At 39.1% G+C, this 24842-nt stretch overlaps 6 protein-coding genes across 9 annotated transcripts; 3 read left to right on the plus strand and 3 right to left on the minus strand.

The window, feature by feature from the left end:
* Window positions 1-30: 30 nt before the first annotated feature.
* On the minus strand, window positions 31-4906 carry anks4b (ankyrin repeat and sterile alpha motif domain containing 4B). 2 transcript variants are annotated; one of them, XM_026325068.1, is made up of 3 exons: window positions 4778-4906; window positions 2595-2757; window positions 31-1400 (listed from the first exon to the last, which is right to left on the minus strand). In XM_026325068.1, exons 2-3 carry the CDS (start codon window positions 2753-2755, stop codon window positions 266-268), a joined length of 1296 nt encoding a protein of 431 aa, XP_026180853.1. In that variant the 5' UTR covers window positions 2756-2757; window positions 4778-4906; the 3' UTR covers window positions 31-265. The 2 variants fall into 2 exon arrangements, with proteins under 2 accessions (XP_026180853.1, XP_026180852.1); XM_026325067.1 differs by lacking the exon at window positions 4778-4906 and having other exon boundaries at window positions 2595-2935.
* slc25a17l (solute carrier family 25 member 17-like) lies at window positions 3515-9117 on the plus strand. The gene is made up of 9 exons (XM_026325069.1): window positions 3515-3813; window positions 3926-3986; window positions 4395-4461; window positions 4809-4963; window positions 5911-6027; window positions 6115-6260; window positions 6507-6602; window positions 6980-7062; window positions 7167-9117. The coding sequence occupies exons 1-9, from the start codon at window positions 3739-3741 to the stop codon at window positions 7312-7314; spliced, it is 948 nt and encodes a 315-aa protein (XP_026180854.1). The 5' UTR covers window positions 3515-3738; the 3' UTR covers window positions 7315-9117.
* Window positions 6958-13315, minus strand: dxo (decapping exoribonuclease). 2 transcript variants are annotated; one of them, XM_033325334.1, is made up of 8 exons: window positions 13056-13315; window positions 12082-12554; window positions 11713-11939; window positions 10919-11138; window positions 10675-10810; window positions 10294-10388; window positions 10021-10190; window positions 6958-7042 (listed from the first exon to the last, which is right to left on the minus strand). In XM_033325334.1, the coding sequence occupies exons 2-7, from the start codon at window positions 12546-12548 to the stop codon at window positions 10055-10057; spliced, it is 1281 nt and encodes a 426-aa protein (XP_033181225.1). In that variant the 5' UTR covers window positions 12549-12554; window positions 13056-13315; the 3' UTR covers window positions 6958-7042; window positions 10021-10054. The 2 variants fall into 2 exon arrangements, with proteins under 2 accessions (XP_033181225.1, XP_026180855.1); XM_026325070.2 differs by lacking the exon at window positions 6958-7042 and having other exon boundaries at window positions 9844-10190.
* Window positions 13316-13317: 2 nt separating this feature from the next.
* On the plus strand, window positions 13318-15749 carry whr1 (winged helix repair factor 1). Of its 2 annotated transcripts, none has more exons than XM_026325071.1 (7): window positions 13318-13440; window positions 13899-13994; window positions 14088-14230; window positions 14319-14554; window positions 14804-14901; window positions 15054-15201; window positions 15482-15749. In XM_026325071.1, exons 2-7 carry the CDS (start codon window positions 13901-13903, stop codon window positions 15525-15527), a joined length of 765 nt encoding a protein of 254 aa, XP_026180856.1. In that variant the 5' UTR covers window positions 13318-13440; window positions 13899-13900; the 3' UTR covers window positions 15528-15749. The 2 variants fall into 2 exon arrangements, with proteins under 2 accessions (XP_026180856.1, XP_026180857.1); XM_026325072.1 differs by having other exon boundaries at window positions 13329-13404.
* Window positions 15750-16003: 254 nt separating this feature from the next.
* On the minus strand, window positions 16004-20621 carry LOC113140942 (ras-related C3 botulinum toxin substrate 1-like). Its single transcript, XM_026325074.2, has 6 exons — window positions 20279-20621; window positions 19339-19410; window positions 18679-18796; window positions 18338-18400; window positions 17742-17901; window positions 16004-17644 (listed from the first exon to the last, which is right to left on the minus strand). The coding sequence occupies exons 1-6, from the start codon at window positions 20311-20313 to the stop codon at window positions 17514-17516; spliced, it is 579 nt and encodes a 192-aa protein (XP_026180859.1). The 5' UTR covers window positions 20314-20621; the 3' UTR covers window positions 16004-17513.
* Window positions 20622-22222: 1601 nt separating this feature from the next.
* Window positions 22223-24842, plus strand: smim10l3 (small integral membrane protein 10 like 3). Its single transcript, XM_026325075.2, has 2 exons — window positions 22223-22601; window positions 23911-24842. Exons 1-2 carry the CDS (start codon window positions 22422-22424, stop codon window positions 23929-23931), a joined length of 201 nt encoding a protein of 66 aa, XP_026180860.1. The 5' UTR covers window positions 22223-22421; the 3' UTR covers window positions 23932-24842.

Below are 24842 nucleotides of genomic sequence, written 5' to 3' on the forward strand. Positions count from 1 at the left end.
GGTATCTCATTTATGGAGAGAAACATGCATCAAGTTTGTACCTGGAGGATATAGTTGGTACTGTAGGTCCTGTCTCTCCCATCATGCTGTTTGTGATGAGTTATAACATAGTGCATAAACATACTGTAAAGTGCTTTGAAACGTGGGAGTTGTCTTTGTGGAAAAAGTTTGTTGGTTATTCTACAGAAAATGAAATTATTGTCTCACTCTATAAAAGATACACACTTATTTTAATTTTATGAATCAATTTATATTTTTTTTTTTATCACAAACAGCTGTCCTTCATGATGCCAGGAGTCTCCAGAGCATTCTTTCTGCGGGAAACAGCTTCCAGGATCTTCTTCCTAGGTCCCAGCTGGATGCGGATCCCTTTTAGGTCTTCATCAGAGCAAAGCATGAGTGCTTCCAGATCCAGGTGCTCTCTGCTGAATGCAAGGGCAAACTCTGGCAAGGAGATGGCAGATAGAAATGCATCCAAAGGAGTGGTTTCCTCATCCTCATCATCATCCAGACCCAGATCCTCCTGTTCCCAAGGCAGGTCAGCGTCCCCATTCCCCTCAGCGCCAACAGCATCTTCTTCTGGCTCAAACAGCTCATTTTGAATGAGGTAGCCAAGACTTTCATTGGTCCCCCTGGGGACATCCTCTGACTCCAGACCCATCTTCTTCATGAAAGTGAGACCCCCAAGACCAGGCCGGTTAAAGATGGATTGTTTAACTTGGCCTGGTTCTCCATTATCCTCATCTTCAAATGGTGCCATTCCTTCTTCATCTAACATGTCCTCATCCTGCTCATTGAAGACATCCAGAAACTCCGGCTTCTCTGATGATCCATTCTCCTGTTTTAGAAAAATAACATTTCCATCTCCCCCCAGTTTCTGCACTGTACCTTTATCTTTCTTGCCAAGCTTTTTTTGGAGTGTGCCTTTAACTCTGGCTGTAAGGGAGCCAGATTTATCAGCAGCAATAAGCTTGGAGAACTGGTCATTGACACCACTCAGTGTTCCACTGTTTGAGAGTGATGATGCCATGCTCGCCTCTGAAACAGATCCCGTATTCCCTGCTCCACGGTACATTTTATCCATCTTGCTCTGGTGTTTCTTCTTCACCTTCTCACAGAGTTTCACCCGTTTCTCTGCTTCTTTGATGGCTTCCTTCTTTAGAAAGGCAACTTTCTTTGGATTTTGGTTGATCTGCTGTGAGGCAGCCACATCCAGGAAGCGCACACAGTCCATGCGGTCACGAGAAGCAGCAACATCCATGGCTGTGTGAAATTCATTGTCCAGTGCAAAAAGGTTAACTCCGAAGTTGACGAGAAAGCTGAGGATATGCATGTGGCCATTAGCTGCAGCATGATGCAGCGGTGTGTTTCCCCAGATGTCACTTTTGTTTGGGTCCCCTCTAAAGAGGAAATAAATAAAATGATTTAAAGTAATGATAAACAACTTTTTCAATTCATAAAGATTTGTGAAAAGTCCTACAAAATAGATCTATCCCAATTACAACACAATTTATCCACAACCAGCAAAAAAGATTACGTATAAACTACATACATAAAAATGAAAGTAAATTTTCATGAATGGTCTATCACTTCACTCAGCAAACAAGCTCTAACCTGATCTATAAAAGTTTTTTTCTTGTTTTTCAGTTTAATATTTTGTGTGCTGAACTGCAAGGAGTAACATAGTCTTTAAAATAGCAGCAATACTCAGAACACACATCAAAATAATACCTAACATGGCTATAGATAATTGGTAAGCTATTAAGATTTAAAGTACACCTATGCTGTGCCTTATTGTAACCACCATAAAAGTCTTGATTGCTGTAGTTCTGCAACAACTGGTCATAAAATCCCAGCCCATGTTGGTAATGACTGAGGCAGAATTGCTTCTGTTAACTCTGGCCATGTAGATGACGTACATTATGTCCTGCTAAGTATTTTCCGCATATTTTTCTCTGATCCACAGAATGGAAACATTTTCACTGAAAAGGTTGTGCTAGATTGCAGCATCTCTTTTGTTATACTGAATGAGGGATGGAGGTGGGTAGTGGGGATAGATAAAAGGCTCTTTTGTTTGACAAGATGATTTTGGTCAATTAAATGTTTGGCTCAGCTCCTGGGAGAGAGGAGTCTAAACAGTGAAATAAAGTTTTACCTCATTATACTAATTGTAGCTCATTATATTGTAGTGGGCAACTTCTATTGTCAAGTCCTCTAAACTGAGGCAGAGTATATGAAATTACAAAACATTATCTTATTTGCATAAATTAATTGGACAGTAATGGGACCACTGACCTCTAATATTTATAGTTATTCTGCAGATCTTGGTTAATTTTAGTTTTCAGGCATTAGACATGGAGTACTACATATTAATTCAGATCAAAAAGTGAATGTATCAATAGGCTACAGTCAAACTGCTCTGGCTGTTAGGCTTGGCATGCTTTCTAAGGGACTACAAAACATTTAAACAAACTACAGGATATTAAATTAGTAATTATGAAGAAAAAGCTTGCTGTGACCACAGGTTGTTTACAGACTTTGAACCACCTATGTTAGGTGAACACAGAGTATGGAGAGGAGTGTGTCATGCTTACTCTCGGCTGCATATGAGCTGAAGAGCATCAACATGTCCATGGAAAGCAGCCAGTAAGGTGGGAGTCATGCCATCCTCATCTGGAGTGTTCAGGTCCTTCCTTGTGGCTTCCTTCAAAAGGTCCAAGTAGCCATCAACTGCTGCTTTGTGGTACCTAGACATCTCTTAAAAGAACAGAATATGTCCAAACAAATCTGCCACTTTCTTTCACTTCGCTCCCCACTTCTGTCAGAGGCACAGAATGACACGGCTGCAGACCCGGGCAAACAAAATGATAACTGGGCGTCAACATATCAGCAGCTCAGAGCCATAAAACAGCAAGCAAAGTCCACTTCACTGTCATCAGTTGCTTAAAGCTGAATTATAAAAAGTGGAGTCTCAGTGAGACAGAAGGCACTTTGAGGCACTTTATGCAACTTTATAGTACTTTTCCTCCACCATGTTTCAGAGGAAAATATTACATGTATGCTTTTTATTCCACTAAATTCTATAGTCAATTCATGTCTCAGAGTTTTGTGTAGTTTATTAAAAGTTTTACATTTATTTACTCTCCAGTACATGCAGATTAAGAGCAACAAGGCAAAAATACATTCCTGGGTCTAATCAGTTGTCCATGTACATATGATGAATTTAAATGTTAATAAACTTTTTATTAAGTCAGCCAGTGAAACAAAACTATAAAAATGTCATCCTCATTTGAACTAATTAATGTAGATTTTATGCTCCCCTGTGTTTCAAAATTATTATTTTATCATAAAGGTTATATTCATGCTTTTCATTTCTGCTCACCCTTCCGTCCACTCAGTAGCTGTAATGCATCTTTATAGCCTTTTAAACGTCCGCAGAAGAAGAAGAGCAAACAAAACAATCGAAAGAAGAAGAAGTAGTCCTCCGGGCTCGACCAATGAATGGAGACTGGGAGGAAACTCTGTCCTCTAGTTAAACTAGTTTTCTCTCTGCATCGCTTTCTCTTTCTTGTCGCCGTTGGCCTTGTAGACATAATGGCGTTGTTGTCGTGAATCCTCATTTCACTCCCCAACCATTTCCACGGCTATTAAAATCAGACCCATCACTAGCTAGCTTCCCTTGGCTCGCTCCGAGGTTAACCCCCAGTGTGTGTGGTCTGAAAGGGAGTAGGCGAAGAGATGTCCGGGAAAGGTGGCTCGGCTGTCGGCCTTCTGTCTTACGAGACGCTGGTTCATGCTGTGGCAGGTGCAGTGGTGAGCAGAGATATCCTACGTTTACACCATGCCATAAGTTTATGTTTAGTATGTCGCTGTGGCCATGTTTTGTGTTTTTAGTTTTCACTGTCGGTCCTGGTTTGTCTTTCAGGGGAGTGCGACAGCTATGACCGTCTTCTTTCCTCTAGACACGGCCAAAAGCAGACTGCAGGGTGAGCTATCAGCTTAGAAGCAGCAACTCTAAACACGTTTTAGGACGTAAAGGAGCAGTTCACTAATTTACTTTCATAAGAGGAGGGACATGGTCAAAGAAGATGAAGAATATCCTGACTTTAGTTTAGTCCTTATATCTCAAGCTCCCTGCACTTTAGGACACCTTTAAAAAGCAGCCCAGTACTCAGCTCTTTAGTCTGGTCTTCATTAGTCCATCAATCAAGTTATTAAAAAACATTTTTTAGTTTATTAAGCATTACGTCACATTTATTGGCTTGCAGATTTTCAGATGTGAATATTTAATGGCTTCCTTCTTTATGTCATTAACTACACTGATTTTGGTGCAGTGGACCTTTAACATTCACCTAGTTCATATCACTTATGCCACTTTTGTGTTTGTCTTTAAGTGGATGAGAAACGAAAATCTAATTCCACCCCCATCATCCTGGCTGAGATTGCAAAAGAAGAAGGCTTGTAAGTATAGTTTTATGCCTTATTATTACAGACCCAATGTGTAATTTATACCAACTTATGGCTTTTTGTGTTCTTATGATCAGTCCTTTTATTTGATCAGTTACGTGAAGCAACGTAATGTAAGCACCTTAAACTCAATACCTCAAAACTGTTGGTCAGAAAGAACAAACTGTTTAAAAGAGAAAAAATATATTTTCTTATTGATCATAGACCAAGGGATCAGTGAAGAAAATAACTGGATAATTAAGCAATAATGAACATAACTGTCAAATGCAGACCTTACTCTCTATTTAAACTGATGTGGCCACATGCTTACTATTCAAATACTTTTTCTCCACTTCTCCCAGTCAGTCTCTGTACAGAGGCTGGTTGCCAGTCATCTCCAGCCTCTGCTGCTCCAACTTTGTCTACTTCTACACCTTCAACAGTCTGAAGAAGCTGACAGCTTCAGGTCGAGGGAAGTCCAGACCGGGCAAAGACCTGCTCATAGGGATTGCAGCAGGTAAACACACATACAACAAAACTACTTGATGACCTGACTGAAGCCGTCAAATGCTAAAGGTGACCAATAGACTTTAAGGTGTCCAGTTTAGCTGTTTTTCTTTGTGTGTAACGGTCACCTGTGGATTAGCTAGTACAGTAAGAAGATGGAAAATTGACTGAGCAGAACAACGTGAGAGATGTCTGAAGAGAAGTGAGAAACATCTCTGTGTTCCAACCACCCAGTGCTGCAGTGTTTGATTTGACTGTACATTAGGAACCTTTGGAGAGTGCAGGACACTCCTCAAACCTTTTCATGACTCTCTGGTGGCATCAACATATCAGCAGCTCTTTTGGGGTTGAGGCATCATGGCAACAGAGAGAAAGAAACCAATCAAACTTATAAAAACAGGCTAGGTCTGTTCTGGGCTGCTCTTTAGACTCACTGAAGGAGGCTGAGTGTGAGAAAATAAGGCTCAAAATGCCATTATGAACATCACCTCCCACCCTCTACAGGACAGGCTCAGAGTAGCACCTGCAGCAACAGGCTGCTGCCCCTGCAGTGTGTGCAGGAGCTACTGCTGATCCTTTGTCCCTGCTGCCATCAGACTCCACAATTGTCACTCAATTTGTTATTGCTCAACTCTGTTCATATACACTGACATTAACTGACACTGATATGGGACTGACTCGCTTTACTATTTTCTTACATACGTGAACATATTTTTATTATTACGTTTATTGTTATCTTCTGTTCTTTAGTTTTTCGTAATATCTTAATCTCCCTGCCAGGGTATTACTGAAGTGTTATCTAATCTAATCTAATGTGAAGCCATGAGCAGGGATGTGTATCATGTGTACAAACCAGTGATTCACTCATAAAAGAACTGCTCTGTAACCATGTCCAGAAGTTGAAGCCTCTACAGGATACTGTGATTAAAGAATATTAACAATCTGTTGTTCATGCAGGGGTTGTGAACGTAATCATGACTACTCCCATGTGGGTAGTTAACACTCGACTGAAGCTGCAAGGGGCAAAGTTCAGAAATGAAAGGCTGCACCAGACCCACTACAGGGGAATGTTTGGTGTGTGAGATGTATCTCTGCATTAAACATTTCATACATTTTTTAAAAATTATCACCCAGTTGTAAAATGATGCTTTCTGTTTTTAGATGCTTTCTCGCAGATCATGGCTAATGAGGGAATAGGAACTCTGTGGAACGGCACTCTGCCCTCCCTCATCCTTGTCCTCAACCCTGCTGTACAGTTCATGTTTTATGAGGCCATGAAGAGGAAGGCAGGGAGGGGAGGGAGGAAGGTAAGAGTATACAAGAGATGCATTATTACTTATTCATTTTATATTTTTCAGTAACTTTTTCTTTTTTCAAAAATAAGTCAGTCCAGTAAGCAGAAAGAAAATTCAACTTTCATTTGGCGAGTTTAGTGGTGTTTGTTTGGGTAACATGCCAGTCATTTTTGACAGTGGTAACCCATATTTCAAGATCATATTTTTGAGTAAAATATAGTAATCTGCCAATTTTTGAAACACTATCTCCTACCACAGATATCCTCAGCAGAGATCTTTCTCATTGGAGCCATTGCTAAGGCCATTGCTACGACTGCGACATATCCTCTTCAGACAGTTCAGGCCATCCTGAGGGTAAAGACCTCATCCTTTTCAAGCTAACTAATGTTATAAGCAAACAGTAATGAATAACAAAAGAATTTCCTGTGCAGCCAAAACCTGATACACCCTATTCCACTGTGTCCTATCCATTTATTGTCTGATCACCAGTTTTTATGTCTGCAGTAGGAACTAATGTGTCTGGGAATGACTGCCATTTGTTGACAGTAACATAAATATAGAATATTTTTCAGCCTTATTTTTACTGTTCTAATGTGTGTAGAAAACATTTGTAGCCACTGCATAATATCACAATATCTTCAACATCCCATGACAATATCAGTTTTTTGAGTAAAAAAACAAACATGAGATCTCACTAACATGAGGTAACCTGTGGTATGTTTTCTCTCAAGTTTGGCCAGCACAGAGGTGATGGCAAGAGTGGTGTGATTGGAAGCCTCTCAAACATTTCCTCCCTGCTAATGGACAGAATCAGGTGAGAGACCATAACCACAAACACACTGTACACAGACACAGTAAGCACGCAAGTGAAGATGTAATGAGAGCTGGTCTTTAATACGTTTCATATCTTTATTACAGGAGGAATGGTGTTCTTGGTTTGTACAAAGGCCTGGAAGCCAAGCTGCTGCAGACTGTACTGACAGCTGCCCTGATGTTTGTTGTGTACGAGAAGATCACTGCTGCTACTTTCAAAGTCATGCGCTTGAACAAGAAACTAAAGCAGTGAAGCCACGCCCACTTAAATACAGTAGTATGCTACTGTTAGTATGCTCTCCATCATCAGGGTTTTTTTAATGTCTGGAATTAATTCAGTTACTTAAACAGCATAATACAAGATGGGATTGGTACCTTCAGGGCCACAGATTGCTACTGTCACTCTGCACAATAACCAGAGCTGGGTGCTATACTTGCATCCTTTCACACTGACTGACTGTTTCCACCAATTTCCTTGTAAAGGAAAGAATCAAATGCTTCACAACTCAAATAAGTCTTTATCCTCTTGAGTTGCAGGGCACAAGTGGCACCATTCTTAATTTGAACAATACACAATTTGGAAATGAAATTAATCTGAGGATGCACAAAAAGACCTTTGTCATCAATGTCACGTACACCTGAAATTATATCTCACCAGGAAATGTAAAAATGTATGAGCTGAGATTTTTAGATTAGTTTAGAAAAAAAATTTTAAAAAGTCACATTACGTTCTGAAGGACCAACTTGACATTAGAGTGAATGCAGGAAATGTGCTTACTTGCGTTCTTGCTGAGAATGCGAAAATTGCCAGCACTCTTATGTCTCTACATTATATCAAGCTACCACAAAAACTGGACTATCAACAGGGCAATGTGGGCAACTGCTCAGGTGCCCAGAACCCCCAGGGTTTATCACTACATCACAGTTCTTCAAAAATAATTTTATTTGATTGGTGGATTGGTTGGAGTATAAAAATGTCAGAAAATAGTTGTCAAAGGCATACAATCAAAAACACACAAACATTAAATTTACTGTTATAGAAAACTATAAAACTAGCAAATATCCACATTTAAGAAGATTGTACTTTAAAAATCTCAGCAAAAACAAATATGCGTATTTCCCCAAATTATAAAACTCCTAATAGTCAAACAATTTGTATATGTTTGGGTGTATGTGACAATCAAGTAAGGTACCTACTTAAATCTAAGCCACTGGACCATTCCTCACTCTAGCTTAGATTTTAACTAAGAACTTAACCATGTTTGTTTGATGTTCTGCAAGATAGAAACCTCATGAAATTCCTGTGTGTGTAAAATCCACATTTTTTCCCAACTCAGCAACGTTTGATTTGAACTATTTTAACGTATTAAGTTATAATATAAACAGGAATGAGTACTTACCCCTACACTGAGTTTGAGAGTAAAAGTCATGTTACAGGAGGTGCTAGGTACCTTCAAATTACATCACATCAACATCTGTACTATGAACTGATGTAGAAAGCACTGTAATCACTGTTGATGTTTTTACACAAACCCATGATGCACTGTTATCTGTGTGTGGTCTTCATGATTCTACCGGTCAGTATGAACAGTTTGTCACACAAATGTCTTCCATTGTTAATTTCACTTATCGTATTGTAGTGTAAAATAGTCAGGGAACGAATGGAGAATTTCTGTTGCCTTTCACTTTAAAACCATTTGATATTTGATTAACTCCTGTTATTACTCTGAGGCTGGTTGTTCAAGGTGTTAACCTATGAATTTTAATCATTACGAGATGTACTGCCCTAAGGACAAGATGCCATTTAGAAGATCAGAGTCTTTTCACTGTTTGTGATATTAGTGCCAGTGGTATGGCTTAGTGGGAAGTATCGATTACTAGAAATGACAAATTTAACAGATTTGAGCTCCTCTCCTGTATGTTTGCTCTCTGGTGATGTGAATTTGGTTTCAAGCAGCATATACTGTATGTGCTTATTTGTGGACCTGCTGCAAAATTTTTATATCACATTAATCTATTACAGAATATTAGGGAAATAAAATGTAGTTTTCACTTACTTCTATGTAATCTTGTAAAAGTTAAAAGCTGCCCACAATTGAGTTTCACATGTCAGCAATATACTTTGACAGCTCTGCAAGTTTATAAGAAGAATGGAGTAATAAAGGTGCAATAAGGCATAAAGTTGACACTACCAAGAAAGAAAATGGCTAATCTAAGAACAGCAGTTTTGTGAGACACAGAAAGCTCTGAACAACGAGATTGTATTGTTCATGTGAGGGGACAAAATGATCTTAGGGATAAGTCCAAATCTGGTAAATATGTTAATTGTAGTTATAAAACAGCAAAGGCAGTGACATTTGAAACGCTATCTATACTGCACCGTAGCTATTAATTACTGTCTTCTTCATAACTGTTTTATATCTCAAAAGAACTTAATGTCCCTAAAAAATTTTGTCTTGAACAGTTTACATGAAAATATTTTATAATTACTGATGCAATATTTATTTGAAGTCATTTATTTACATAAAGATTTTTTAACAGACATAATTTTTTTATCTTTGCTTAAATGAACATACTGCATCATCGTTATGGGGATTTAAATTAACCAGGGAATAATAAAGTTTGAAAAGCAATACACCGTAGTCTAATTGTATTTTTTTAAAAAAACATCCATCCATCCATTATCTATACCCGCTAAATCCTTAACCAGGGTCACGGGGATCTGCTGGAGCCTATCCCAGTTCTCTTTGGGAGAAAGGCAAGGGTACACCCTGGACAGGTCACCAGTCCATCACAGGGCCACAGAGACAAACAACCACACACACTCACTCCTATGGCCTTTTAAAAACATGTCACAAAAAAAAACATTGTTTAGTTACAAATGATGAACAAAAACTAAAAATCCATCCAGTAGATTATGGATTAGTGATGAACACCACCATTCAAACTGGAGGTCTACCGTATGTCTCTGGTGGCCATGTCCTAGATGTGAATCAGGACTTGTGGTGTGAGTCTTCACTGCTGGTCATTTCCTTGATGTACCAGTGTGGCAGGAATGAATATGTGGAGTCCCTGTGGATGGAGTAGGTCACATCTCTATGGGGCTCCCAGGAAAACAGATACACCACACTGGAAGGGAAGCAAGGATGATTCAGTAACATTAACATAGTGCTAAAATAATGTGTTTAACATTGAAAAACTCCATGCTGTTGTCTGTATTGTTTAAACTCACTTAGGATTGTCTTCAGTAGCCACCTTCCTCACAAAAGACAGGAAATCACAGCAAAAATTCATACAGACTGTTGGCTTCCAGCAGTTGTATTCATTCTGTTCAGGAAGACACAGAAAAGCATAAATATCTTGTTTTGATGTTGTGATCTTACATTTTCTTATGCAAACTTATTTTATCAGTAAAATAAACTAGCAGTGTAAAATGTTAGTGGGTCTGTGAGGAAACTCTGGACTCATACTCTGGCACAGTTAATCAAAGTCAAAAATTGATGACAATCCATTTTGTACTTGGTGGAATGACACACCAACAAACCAACTGTGGATGTTTCCCCATCCTTTCTGTATTTTTAATCACCTGTTTTTGCCAACTATTCCACTGTACCTTGATGAGGTGTGAAATCTTAGCGATGTGAAAAGTCTCCACAGAAACAACCACTCCCTCATGATCTCGAAAACCTGCTACAACACGAGGGACTCCAGGAAGAAAAGACTGTGCCCACCATTTCAGCAATTTAAACCTGAGGTGCACAAAAATAAGAAAACACCATCTAAACAGCTGCCAGTAAATAAATGAGACGGGCAGCATGTTATGAAAAAGTAAGATGTTTTACTGTGTTATCTTCTACCTGTGGAAGTTGCTGCGTTGTTTGGGTGTGCAGATCTCTGCAGAGGTCTTCAGTTCAACGTAGGAGGCAGGAGGAGGTGGAGCATCGGGATCCTTGTCCCGACAGTCCACCTCACCAGAGAACAGAAGTCTGTGATCTGCGAGCCGTGTCTGCACCACGGTGCAGAAGGCTTCATTAGTGTTAACTACTCCTCCTGGGTCAGGTGAACTGTGGACGTTATCTACAGTCATGGACAAAGGAGAAATGGTATCATTTTAACATCAGCTATCAACTTATACACTGATGATTTGGATTTCTGTGTCATGTTAACTAATAGGAAAGCCATATAGAAGCCATGTATCTGCCATGAAAGCAATGTTACAAATATAGTAAAACTACTATAAGAACAAATTATGAGATAATTCAAAGTTTTGGAATTTAACTCAAAACCGTAAGAAACATATGACTAAAATATTTATTTTAATAAAAACAATCACTAAATCAGATCTTAGACTCAGCTAAAAAAAAAAAAAAACTTAACATATTTTAACATTGAGAGCAATGATACTGTCATAATCAAGGCAAAATATTCACTTTTCAGTTTAAATGATTAACTTCTGTCACTAGAAACATTTTATCTATTGTTGTCTTTTCCTGGGAGAACCTGACTTCCATACATTTGTTTTTATATTTAGTCACATTTAATTGTGAGGCAATATGTTAAGGGGAAACATACCTGTGAGACGAGATTTAAAAGGAAAGATTAAAAAAAAAAAATATATATATATAATATTCTGCAGTACAAACATAACTACCTGCACATGTGTATTGTTCAAACTTGTATCCCCAGTACATCATCTCCTCATGCCTCTCAGTGCGGTTCTCACGTTCCCTTCGAGAAGCTTCTGTTTCCACTTCACTGATGTAAAGTGTGTTTCTAAACCTGGTAACCGCCAGCAACCAGCCCTCCCGTGTCTCATAGGGAGTGGTCAGCAGCTTGGTCAGATGACCCCGCCATGTCACAAAGTCAACATCTAATGCACTGGGACGGACAAAGGTTGTTCAAACAATACATGTCCAACAGGCACAGTTAATGGTGGCTGGATTAGAGACTACCACCTGTCTCCAAATATGTAAAAAAAAAAAAAAAAAGAGTAAAACATTTATCTTACAATGAGACTTACTGTGATGAAGCCACTGTGGCCCCTGGGTTAAGCTTTGACTTATTGTCTACAATCCACCGTAGGATGTGGTCCAGTTTTTCCTTCACACTGTCATCTCTCTTTATAAAGCGGTCTCTGTACCCATCTCTCAAATTAAAATTAGGATTTTTGTCAGGTTCTACATAGAATCTCATCTGCCTGCTGTCATTGAAGAATCTACGCTCAGAGTCGAGGGAAAAACATCCTATTTCAACAGGCTGTTTGTACAGAGGAAAGCTTCTCTCGTAAAGCTCCTTTCTCGTGCTCAAACCGTGAGAGGTGAGTGGGTTTTGTAGAGGAGTTGCCCCAGACTGATGGTGGTGGTAGAGGTTTGGTCTGAGGCATTTATTCTCACAATGATTTCCTTCACTATCATCTCGCACTCTTTTGCATGCTGACTGCTGGCGGTGGGAGCTAGAGCTGGGATTGTGGGATCTGTGCCGGTCCATTGCTGCCTGGTGGGGAGAACAGCAGTGAAACAAAGTGATAACAGTGATGATTATTCTGATGTGCTCTGCCTCATCAGGGCTTGTATGGTTACTACAGAGGTACTGCTAACACACAAGACATTTCAGCCCCAACTTAAATGAATTCTAGTCTGAAAATGTTTTATTAGGACACTGCTGCTGCTGTGACATGTACACTGACCTGCACAGGATGAATAAAGTTTCTCACCATAACCAAACCCATTATGTTATAATATGTGAGCATAACTGTGTATGCATGTGAACGCACAGATGCATAAAGTAAAGATGCGCATGTTTGTATTGTTTGGTATAGAAATATTTGGCTGCACCTGTGTAAACATGAACTTATATGCAATATTACATGTTAATATTAGTATTTGTATGTAACTGAAAGCTTACACATAATGAATACCTGTACCTTCTTTGCTTTGGTAGTTTCATGTCATTAGCTCTAATAAAATATAGCTAGCGTAAAATAAAATAACTTACCTTATCAGCAGGTACAAAAAAAACAGCTAACGGTTAGCGCAAAGCTAATGTTGAATATCTCTCAATGACAAATCAGTCACACAAATAAAGCTGTGAAAAAAACGACTATAACATGTCGCCGCGTCTTTTTTGACCGAAACAAAAACGACAAGTAGCATTAAGTGAGAAATAATGCAGAAAGTGTGTTTGTTTGACTAGCTGAGTTGCTAAATAGCATCACAGACTAACATCAAACATAACGCCATTTCCGGAAGCAGTTTCTCATCCACTTCCTGTGAATAAAGAAGACTTTATAAATTGTTCGTTGGATCCGTGGACACCCTGTGGTTCTGGCTGAGACCAAATTAACGTGAATGATCATTTATTTTCAATCATTAGCTATCAGGTAAGGGTTTCGAGTAGTTGTAGCTACTGGTCAAGTATCTGCTGTTGCGTTAGCTAGCAACCTTAGCTTAGCTTGGCTAACAAAAACAAAGCGGAGTAAATCGGTTTTTGGTGCAGATATTTGATTAAACTAAATATATTTCTCTAGTCGATATAATAGTCTGCCTTTTCGTCTGATTCATAAAAACCTAAGCTAGCAAGTATTTCTCTCGGGTACCCATAATTGTTCGCTAAATGTATCCACGATAACGTTATTTGAGTCCCGACTAAAAAACGTCTTCTTGCATAAACAGAACTAACTGCAATGTAAATATAATTTACATATGCATAATATCTAACTGCATCTTTTATCTGATAACCTGTATAAAAAGGTTCTGGGGGTTTGTTTACTCAGTGTGCAAAGAACAGCTGTTTGTGCGACCAGCTGATGAGATTCATTCTGCATCATCTGTGTTGCAGGTATGAACAGAAAACGGTCTTTGATTTCAGACTCTTTCATGGTGAAGAAAAGAAAAAATGGCACTGAGAGGTTTGGATCTGTCAGTGATGGAGAGGGTAAGCCTGGCTGCAAAAAAACTTATGACAAAATATGTTGATTTCATATTAATTGATGTCAAATTCACTTCCCACCCATATCTCCACTCAAAGGACCAACCGACATCAAGTCCACCTTGGAGTACCTCATGACGCTCTTCCCCAGAAAGCTCTTCAATGACTCCTTGCCTCAAATCGTTCTTAAGCACCAACTCTACAGCATACACAGTGACAAGACTTTCGTGGATAAGGAAGTGGTAAGATGGCTCTTTGGCGTCAGAAGAGTCACAAGTTATTCTGTGTAAATGTGAAAATAAAACCCACTGTCCTGCTCGTGGTTTACAGAATAAGCTGCGTGAACAAGGAGAACTGCTGATGTTCCAGCTTGGGTTTGATGCAGAAGCTTTTGGGCTTGTTTTCGCTTCAGACTATAAGGCCAAAGTGCTGGCAGCAGAGGAAGGCAAAGTGACACTAGCAACAGTGGAGAAGTTCTTGGAGAAAGTGTTGTCTTCTTGCACAGATCTGAGTTTCAGAAAAGACAAGATGCTCAGGGAGTTCCTCTTCGCAGACAGTGAGATAACGTATGAAAGACACATCTCATGATTTTTTTTTTTTCACTGTATGAAAACAAGTTATTTCACATCCAGATTTAAACAAAGTTGTGTACAAATGTATGTCAGAGTACTGCGATTAATTCAAACAATTTCAAATGTAATTCAAATTCTGCTGGAGTCTCAAAAACATCCCAGGACATAAAATATGTTCAACTAAATATTGATTAGCTTGAAAGAGGTTAATAACAGATTTCATTTTATTTTCTGATCATCCAGGCAGCTGGTGAAGTCAGGGGTCCTGACTGTGAGGGATGCAGGCAGCTGGTGGCTTTCCATTCCCAACTCTGGCAAATTCACCAAATACTTTATACAAAGTGGGTGTCTTAACAATACTTTACCTTAATCATGTCACATGTAATCCTCTCACTGTGCAGCGTAGAAGATTAAAAGATTTTTGACAGCAACATGCTAATTGGAAGACTGTTTGTTTGTTTGTTTCTAACCCTCTTATTGCTTTTCTTGGTAGGTCGTAAAGCGGTGCTTGGCATGGTGAAGAAGTCCAAATACGGTGAAGTCTTGAAAGCAGAGCTAGAAGAGCGGCGAACAACTTCACAAGTTAAATTCCACATGAAATACCACATCCATGACATTGTTGGGGCAGAACTAGTAGAGAGGTAATTGTATACAGGCTGCATGACATTCGTTTCTCAGTAGATTTCTCTGTGGAATGAATCAGAGCTGATCTGAGGGGTCTTCTGTTAGCTTAGACATCCCACAGGATAGATGCTGATTCTCTGGTTTAAAATATGAGCTTGTGGTTATTGTCAAATCCTCAAAATCAATACACAGAAAAGATTAGAAGTACTATAATGTCTAAAATCTCTGCTATTTTACAACTATTTCCACAAGCAATTTTTACACCATAATTTACTAAAGTAACTGTTTCCTTTCCAGCATACCTACAACTTCTGGGACACTGTTGCGGTTTGTTGATTCCTGAACCAGTGACAGATATTCAGGCAAAGACAGTGAGTGACTAAAAACTGAAAAATAAATGCATAAGCCGTTACAAAGGTGCTTGTATGTGGACTAACTGAATTTGGATTCAGATTATGTGCCAAATGTGTCATCAAACCCTGTGGGTTTATGAATTGTCAATTGTGTTGACATATGCTGGACAAGTTTTCATTTGTCATGTATTAAAAATTACTTGAAATCTTCACTTGCCTTTTATGTCAGAATTAGGACTTGTGTGCACACCACCAACTATTTTAAACATAACACAGGGGACAGCTGTTTTATTCTTTGGTTTATATTTATTGGTAACCAGTATTGTCAGTACCGTAATCAGGACTCAAGTAGCCAAAATAGTTTCAGAAGTAATTTTAGGTTATTTTACTAATCATATTATTGCAGCCTTTGTGATGCATCAAGGGTAAACTGAGATTACACTGCTGAACCAAGAGGCAGAATAGAGTCTGTTTCCTGGAATTTATTGGATTTTTCAAAAAGTGACAATAGCTTTTATCCATAAAACTGAAGAGTCACAACATTGGCTTGAATTAAAGCACAGCTTGATATCAGAATACAATACAGATGAGCAACATGTACTTAACCCCTGATCTAGTAGTTCAAATACATTTTGTAAATAAGCAAAAAAATATAACTGTAGCCATTTGAATCTTAAGTTTTCAGTATATGTTGCACAGACATGCTATCAGCATTAATTACAAAAAGCTAGGCTTGTAGGGAGATTAAGGTAGCGTTAACTGTAGAGGTAATAAACAAAGGATATTCATAGTGTTAGTTGAACAATACAGTGAGTAAAGTGTAACTTTTGTGAAGAAAGGTACAAAATGGTCAATCACATGATTATAACAAAAAGATGAGTACACTGTATACTACACCATAACCAACAGTAGCTTTGTTACTGTTATTAGCAGACATAAATGCTCCTTAGTGACATTGCTTAGCCAGTAGTGATGCTATTAAAAAATCAAATGTGCTGCACAAAAGATTTCCGATAAATGCCCACAGAGCATTAAAGGTGCCCCTGATTCCCACCACCAAAACATCTACACAGTTCTAATCCAAAATATAATCAATGTTCAGCTTTGCACACCTGGGCAGCTATACAGTGAGACACTTCTAGGGAAATTTAGCAAAAAAGGAAAGAAAAAAAATACCATAAACTTGACAGGTCCAATTGGCGTCAAACACATAAAATACTGGATCATTGAGATTTTGTTGGTGGCATCAGACCCTTTCCAACTCTGAATTTTCATTACATCTCAGGTGTCATTCACTGCTTGACAATCAATTACCATGAATCGTGCTAGGACTGAAAACTACTGGTAAAAGATTGTGGTACACAAATTTGAGGCAAAAAGAACTTCATAGATGGTTACTTCAACTTCTTTGTGGACAGTTTGATGATGACTGCTCTCACAGAGACAAACTGAAATAATTAGAGCTGAACAACTAGCCACACATTACAGCAAATTGTCAGCTATATTTTGAAGTTTTAAAGGTTTCAGACAATAGAGAAAACATTTATGTTTGAGCTAAAATACAGTATGTGTGCAGAATTTATTTGGCAATATGTCTTCCACTGAAAACTAACAACTAAGACTGTAAACAAAAAAAGTTGGACAACCAATGGAAGAACAAGTTGAAAACATTCCATGGTCCATTTTACAAACTATCCAATCCATTGCAGAAGGCCTCAAGAATTTTATAGTCTTGTTTATAAAGTATATGTTAGGAAAAAACTAGGGCCTATAATCGTTTAACCTCTTCTCCAATATCTGACCCTATGTCAAATTTTTCATGGAAATGGTTGGTATAACTCTTGTAGCTACACTTATGGAAGGAAAGAATCTGAAATACATTTTTTGTGGGTATACTGGTGTGTTTTCTCCTGTGTCTTTAGCCACCTCACCACTAGCAGATGTGTTCCCCTGTAACTGTTCCAGTGGAGGAAGTCTTAGAGGACAATGCACTTCTTCCCCTTCTTCTTGACAGGTGGAGGGCAAAGGACGGCCCGGATGGCCTCATCAAACACAGTTTTAAGGCCACGCTGAGTCAGGGCTGAGCACTCCAGGTATTTGACGGAGCCTGAGGCAGAAAGAGCTTCTGGTTTGTATTTTTTTAAATATTGATTATTTAGAATAATTCAGCAAAAATCTCCATAGAAAAACTTGACAAGTGTTACCAATCTCTTTGGCCATTGCCAGCCCCTGGGGATAGGTAATTGGAGAGAGTTTCTTCTCCTTCAGCTTCTCCATGGTGTCCTTGTCATCTCTCAGATCCAGCTTGGTGCCCACAAGGATGATGGGAGTGTTGGGACAATGGTGTCTCACCTCGGGGTACCACTGCAGCAAAATTATGAGTTATAAGTCACAGGTGTAATTTTTGAAAACCTAGTTACTGCTTACCAAGTAGCTCTGTTAAATCTGTACTTTTTAGCCCCGCCTTTAGCATGATCTACTGTTGACTTATAAAGACATTTGATCATTGCATATTACAAGGATTTCATTCTCAAACTAAATAGTTAAAATATGCATAAAGATTATATATGCTTTGCTGAATATGGTCAGCATTAACAATATGTGAAAGTTTTATTAATAAGGCTGTAAAGAATTAGGTTAAATGATTAGTCAGTGTTATTAATTCATTTGGATTTTCAGTACAAACCAAACAAAGGCTGATCAATTCAGCCCTGATACCCCTTGTCTGTGCATGTCTTAAAATTGAAACATGCAAATTCCCTCACAGCCTTATTCTCATACTGGCACAGCATCAACTCACCTTGGCACGGACGTTTTCAAACGAGGCAGGACTAACAAGCGAAAAACAGATGAGAAACACATCCTGGTAAGAAAAAGAAAACAATGCCATCAGAATCCATAACAATCATTTCCTGTTAAGTTCCAGATGAAAAAAAAATCCCCTGTGGTCATTTCACAGAAAGGTGTGGTGTTTTTCCTTTCCCTCTAACTTCCTTATTCATTCTAGGTACCCAAACTTTCCAAACATGTTATGTAACGGCACAGTTAGCATCAAAATATGCTGAAAGGCAAATCCTAAACAACAACAAGACAATAAAAAGTGAAATATAATACAGCATTGTTAGACTTTTTTCATTGTACCGTCTGTGGGTATGAAAGTGGGCGGAGTCTGTCATAATCTTCTTGTCCTGCTGTATCCCAAAGGCCCAGGTTCACTGGCTTCCCATCCACCATAACATTGGCAGAGTAGTTGTCAAACCTGAAAGAAGTGATGATGTGAGAATGAGCCAAACCCTTCTTTAACACAAACTACTAAAATATTAATATAGAATAAAATGTGACAGGAAATAAAAATGACACTAAAGTTTTAAAGTGGAAAACAAGGTCTTGATTGATCTGCCGTGGCCTTCCGTCTATCCAGCCCTCTTCAATATCAATCATTATCGATTTAATATGGCCCTGCCCAAATCCAAAAATGTTGTTTATTGACTATGACACAGACCAACACAGCTTCCATAGGTAGTTTAGATTTAGATGTTTTTTCTCATAACTCTTCAAAACATCTACTTTCTTCACTCATAGTCCACAGCAGCAAATGTATCCTGGTCTGCAAGCAACCAAATTTTCATCTAAAAGACAAGCAACTGATAGCAGCTTAATTATGCAGTAATCTCCCTGTGCTCTACCTCAGAGGCACTATTCAAGGGTGGAGACAAATGACAGACTACTAATGTTGATCGGCTCCTAGCCTTGTATAAATAAATAAATAATTTATGCTGGACTGATATTTCAGATACTCACACTGTGGGGATGTACTCTCCAGGAAAGGCATTGGTGGTATAGCTGATGAGCAGGCAGGTCTTACCCACAGCTCTAGAAGAGAGAAACAGATGATAGATGACTTCTTTAGTCTTTATTATTTCATCACCAAAAGAAGGACGCACACACTTAACACACACACAAAAACACACACTTAAATACAACCTGGTCTTCCCTTACTCTGGGAAAACAGACTTAGTATGGTGTGGACTGAGTTTGGCTTTTGCAAGATATACAACATGACAAATAGTGTACTTTGCCAAATATGAATCTGCTGTACCCTTTAGTATGAACCCAACCTGGTCAAATAGTTGAAATAATAACCTAAACACAGTCACAGACCCATCAGTGACTCTGCTGCTGTGGTATCCACCACACCCTGAACAAGAAGTTATGAGTGTTTACCTCCCACATATTGTTACACAAGAAAGTCAATCTTAGCCCAGTCTTCAGCCGCTGCAGATAAAATCTTCATATTCATTTGTAAGGCAAAAACATGCTGCATGTTTAGCGTTAACAGCACAATACAGTGCGGGTTAGGGCAATGAAATGACAAAAACAAGGACTAATTCCTCAGTGAAGTAACACTCAAGATTTTGAGTCTCCGGTCCAGGGAAATAGGTGAAACTGCTGAGCGAAAAAAGAAAACAACCTAACCGAGACAACCACCTAAACTATTCTGTTATGCAGTGGTTAACTATATTAGTTAGACTGTGTATGTAATCATACACGACCTGTTACCAAAAGATAGTATCCATGTACCAGAACCACAGAGTTAAAGTTAACTGTTTAATGAGCTCGGTAACTAGCTAACTTTGTCTGGACCAAAAGGCTTTAATGCTAGCTGGTCGTATGACAGTGTTTTCAGCTAACGTTATACTTTATCATTCAACTAACGCCACAAACGATTAGGTTAACTTACCCGTCCCCGACAACGACACACTTTATGGCCTGCATTGCGCCGCAGCTAGAGGAATGCTAAGTTAGCCTGGGAGCAGCTAACGTTAGCTCAAGTCTCTTTTCCTTTGTCCGGTGTCGCTCGCCGGTGAAACGTCCCAAAGGCGTCTCTCTCACGGCTTTGGGGTTTACAGCACAGCTCCCGAGGTGTGGGGCGGCTTACTGGAAACTTGCAATAACTTATTTAGCTCTTCAACACAAGTTTACTCAGTAATTCCCTCCCGACATTCCCATGCTTTCGTGGACCGATCGGGAAGCTCTGAAGCAAAACAGCGGCCACCACCCCGAAGTGAAAAAATGAAGTTAGCAACCACCAGATGGTGCATCCGGTCCGCTGCGGTTGATACGCCCACAGAAACTTTGACGCCCTGAAATCCCCTGAAAAGAATCAATTGAGTAGACACTGCTTTTTTCTAAATTCGGAGAATGTAAATAGGCAACATATATCAGGAGCTTGGTCGTTTCAAAAATAATCCTAACTCGACAAATAATAGGAAATAAACAATAAGACGGATTATTCAGGGTGTGACACAGACAGAAGAAGTGACGTCAGTTAAATAGGAGTTTTATTCCCTGCTTTCTACCTCAGAGGTGCTATACTGTTTTTAATGCTTTGTGATGAAAGCCTGGTGATGTTTTACATTTTCTTATTTCCAAATAAAAATCCTAAAACACAAAAAATTATTAAAATGCATCAATAAGCTACACAGCTTATTGACCCTGAGGTGTCATTATTACAATGAACACGAGCCATGTAGCCTATTTTTGTTTTGAGTCAGACCCATAGTGATCTATAAGTAAGTTTCATACAAATCACAACAAGGTAAACCTCTGTTAAATCAGTGTGAAATGCGACCACCCTTTGTATTTAAAACAGCAAAAAAATCCCCTAAATGGACTTTCACTTGTAGCTTACAGTTCAGAAACCAGCAGGTAGGTTGTTTCAAACATCTGGGAGAAATTGCCAGAAGTTTTCTGCAGATTTAGTCTGTCTCAGTGTCTACTCCCTCTGAATCCAATTCCAGATTGAGTTTATGATATCAGGATCACGGCTCTGTGGGGCCATGCCTTGTGTTACAGGACTTCTTAATTGTGTTCGTTGTCGTGTTACAGTATGACTCTTCCCTGACTTTACTGGGGATGGTTAAGAATGTAAACGTCTTTCTTTACCTACTCACAATGAAATTCCTTGTATATTCTTTGAATATGCTAAATTTCTCTGATGGTACTGAAATTAGTATTTTTCTTATTGCAAGTGTCAAGTTAACAGCCAAGTCATACTTAAAATATGACTGTAAACATTCCCAGTCTGATGTGATGTTGTCAGGGTCAAAATACCAGCAGGGGCCTTTCTGTGTGGAGTTTGCATGTTTTCTCCAGAGTGGTTTCCTCCCACAGTCCAAACACATGTATGTCAGGTTGATTGGTGACTCCAAATTGCCCATAGGAGTGAGTGTGAGTGTGTGAGGTTGTTTGTGTCTATGTGGCCCTGTGATGGACTAGTGACCAGTCCAGGGTGTACCCTTGCCTTTCACCCAAAGAGAGCTGGCATAGGCTCCAGCAGATCCCTCTGATGCTAAATAGGAATAAGCAGGTACAGATGATGAATGAATGGAAAATACAAATTGTAATTCTTTCCCTGTGAAATGTTTTTGGGCAATTGGTTTTGAAGAGTTTAGCTGCCACATGATTGACGATAATAGTATAAGTAGGCCTATAATTTCAGGTGGGATTTTAGAAATAAATAAACTATGCAAAAAGAAATTTTAAAATTGGATGTTCTTGTGATGCAGAATGTGCACATAATGCAATATGTAGTTTATTCATCCTTTTTGAAATTCCCCTACATGCTTCACTGCGGTTGCCAGCCTGACAGTCTGAACTACGGGCGTAAAACCCTCATTGAGCCGTGTGTCACACCGATATCAGTCCCTGTGATCGGTAAAAGCAGTGTCGGGTGGAGCAGCTCTGCTAACACAAGCAGCAAATGTGAAAATGGAGCTCGGAGTTAGACAGCGATAGAAATATGAGCAGTCACATCTCAGTCAGCACTTTTCTCGCCTGCTCGCTTCACTAACAGTGAAACCTCCGGGGCAGACTGCGCTTCGATGGCGGGTCTGACTTATTTAGTGCTCCGGTTTTCGGGCTCCGCTGGTCGGACGTACGGGGTGTTTTCCAAAGGCTTGACGAGGACTTTACTGATATTTTTTGATCTGGCATGGCGACTGCGAATACGATTTCCGTATATCTACCTCGTCGCCTCGATGATGTTTAATGTCAGATTGCAGGTAAAGACCCAAACACCTGGTTTAGTAAAACGTTATAGCTCCCAGCTAAGGTGCTAATGTCAACAAGCCAACAGCTGATGGGAAAGGCCCTTTATGTTGAGTCTCACTGTGTAATGTGAAGTCATATCAATATGCACATTATAAACATGTTGTGGTAGATATTAATGGTTGAACAGACCGCTCCAGACAGGTGAAAGATGAATTTGGACTCTATTTAAACAGCTGTCAGATTATAGGTGAAGCTGAAACTAATGCAGTCTAATAAGTAGCCCTGCAAAATCCTACCCCAGTGAAATTGACAATGTTGAGTTGGAACTGAATATTTTTCAGTGAGATGCAAGTGTGGGATCATTTTGGTGGTTGCAGTTTGTGTTGCTTTGAAATTGTATTGTGTTTAACTCACAGCTGTTTGTGATATTTTGTCCATGTGAAAGAACTCTCTCTCTTTTTATTATGGTTTGTTGATTTGTGAGTTCATCAATATATGGATTTAGAAACAGTTTTTAGACTCAGGCAGACTTTAAAAATTCAGATAATATATCATAAAACTTTAAAAATCTTAATATACATGTCTTAGATATTTTTAATGATTTATTTTTAAAGTGTGATGAAGATACTGAGCATACAGTTGAAAACATAACAACTATAATGGTGATGGTTCCTTACAGCTAATACAGCTTTTTCTATGCTGAAGTTTCTTGTTATTCATTGCCTGACAGATACACTGATAATGGAGCATCTGCAACAAGGCCAATATTGGCCTGGATGATACGTCAGTCTAGTGCTAATAAACTGACACTTTCATCACAAATCCCAGTGTATTAGCATAGAAAATGAACAGAAGTAGGAAATCTTCACAGCTTTCTTCATCAGTTTTGACAGAAAATGGACACTTATTAGTTATTCGCTTTTAATCAGATGTTTAATTGATTTGACATTTAAATTACAGTAAAAATGACAGTTTCAGGTCCTACACGTCAACTTATTTTTACCCTCCTTGTTGTAGCTGACACTTCAGACAGACTGCTGTCACTGCCGACATACCAGCTGACACTTCAGCATCAACTGAAATTTTATTTACCTATGTTGTTTAAAATGTGCCTTCCTGTCCCAGCACAGTGCTAAATGCATTTACTTATCAGCAGAGTCACAAACTGCAGCCTCCAAGATGAACGTGATTTTATACTGCTGATTTACAGCTTAAGATCACTGATCTAGTTTGTATTTCGTATCCTCAGTTTAAGGTAACTGATTCTTGGTATGTATTGTATGTATTGTGTTGCTTAACAGTGTCCTCATCTGTTTGCAGGTACACATTGAAATTCACTGATGAGTCTTTGTCCCTGCACTTGGATTTAAAACAAACAATAAATTGTGAGCACTGCCATGTATCAGCCCTCTAAAACAAAGTGGCTGACTCAGCACAGTGATGTGGACAAAGAGGACACTTAATTCTGCAAACTGGTGTGACAATGCAACAAAGTGACATGGCTGGTTGTTGCGGTCAACCCCCTAGTCACAGCCCAGTGCCTTTGCAGTGGAAGGACAGCGCGATGTTTGCAAAAATGAGCCGAGGCGAGCAGTGAGATGTGAGGATAGAAGGAAACGTTACACAAATGTTACACAATCACCTTTTTTAATTTGCCACCTGAGATTCAGGAACCGCTCATCCTGAGCCGTGTGACGATTGAGTCGGATGAAGGGTGGATTTTTACACTGCCTTTTCCTGTTGGAAATCAAGGACTGCAGCATGAAAGCAGATGATTGTCGCTGTGAAACTTTGTAGCTATTCTGTGTAGTTTTTACATGTATCTTCAATAGGCTCCCAGTGTAAACATCTCACTGAAAAAACTGGAACAATTTCACTTTAATTTAAAAAGTAAATATCTACACGTTATGACACAAACAGGCATGTTGTTGTCCTCTGTGGCTGGGACGCTGTGAGATTGGTGTTAGCTGTAAAAGTGGTATATAGTCTTTCAGCAGAGGATAACAGTACAGCTACCTTTGCCACATGTCTCCTTTGTGTTGGTACGCACAGGATGTCATACTCACTATTGTCTTCCTGCATATCAGTGGCACTGGAAAGGTGACAGATGTTACCTGCAAAACTATTTTTTTAGTGTCATTTGTCTACAGTTTTTATTTCTGTGATAACTGTGTATGTGGGATTTTAAAGTGACAGAATCCAGGATAAGGATGGTTGAACTTGGGAAGTAATAAATGAATTAAAGCACTATG

This window comes from Mastacembelus armatus, chromosome 8 (assembly GCF_900324485.2).
Source record: "Mastacembelus armatus chromosome 8, fMasArm1.2, whole genome shotgun sequence".
NCBI classification, from domain to species: domain Eukaryota; kingdom Metazoa; phylum Chordata; class Actinopteri; order Synbranchiformes; family Mastacembelidae; genus Mastacembelus; species Mastacembelus armatus.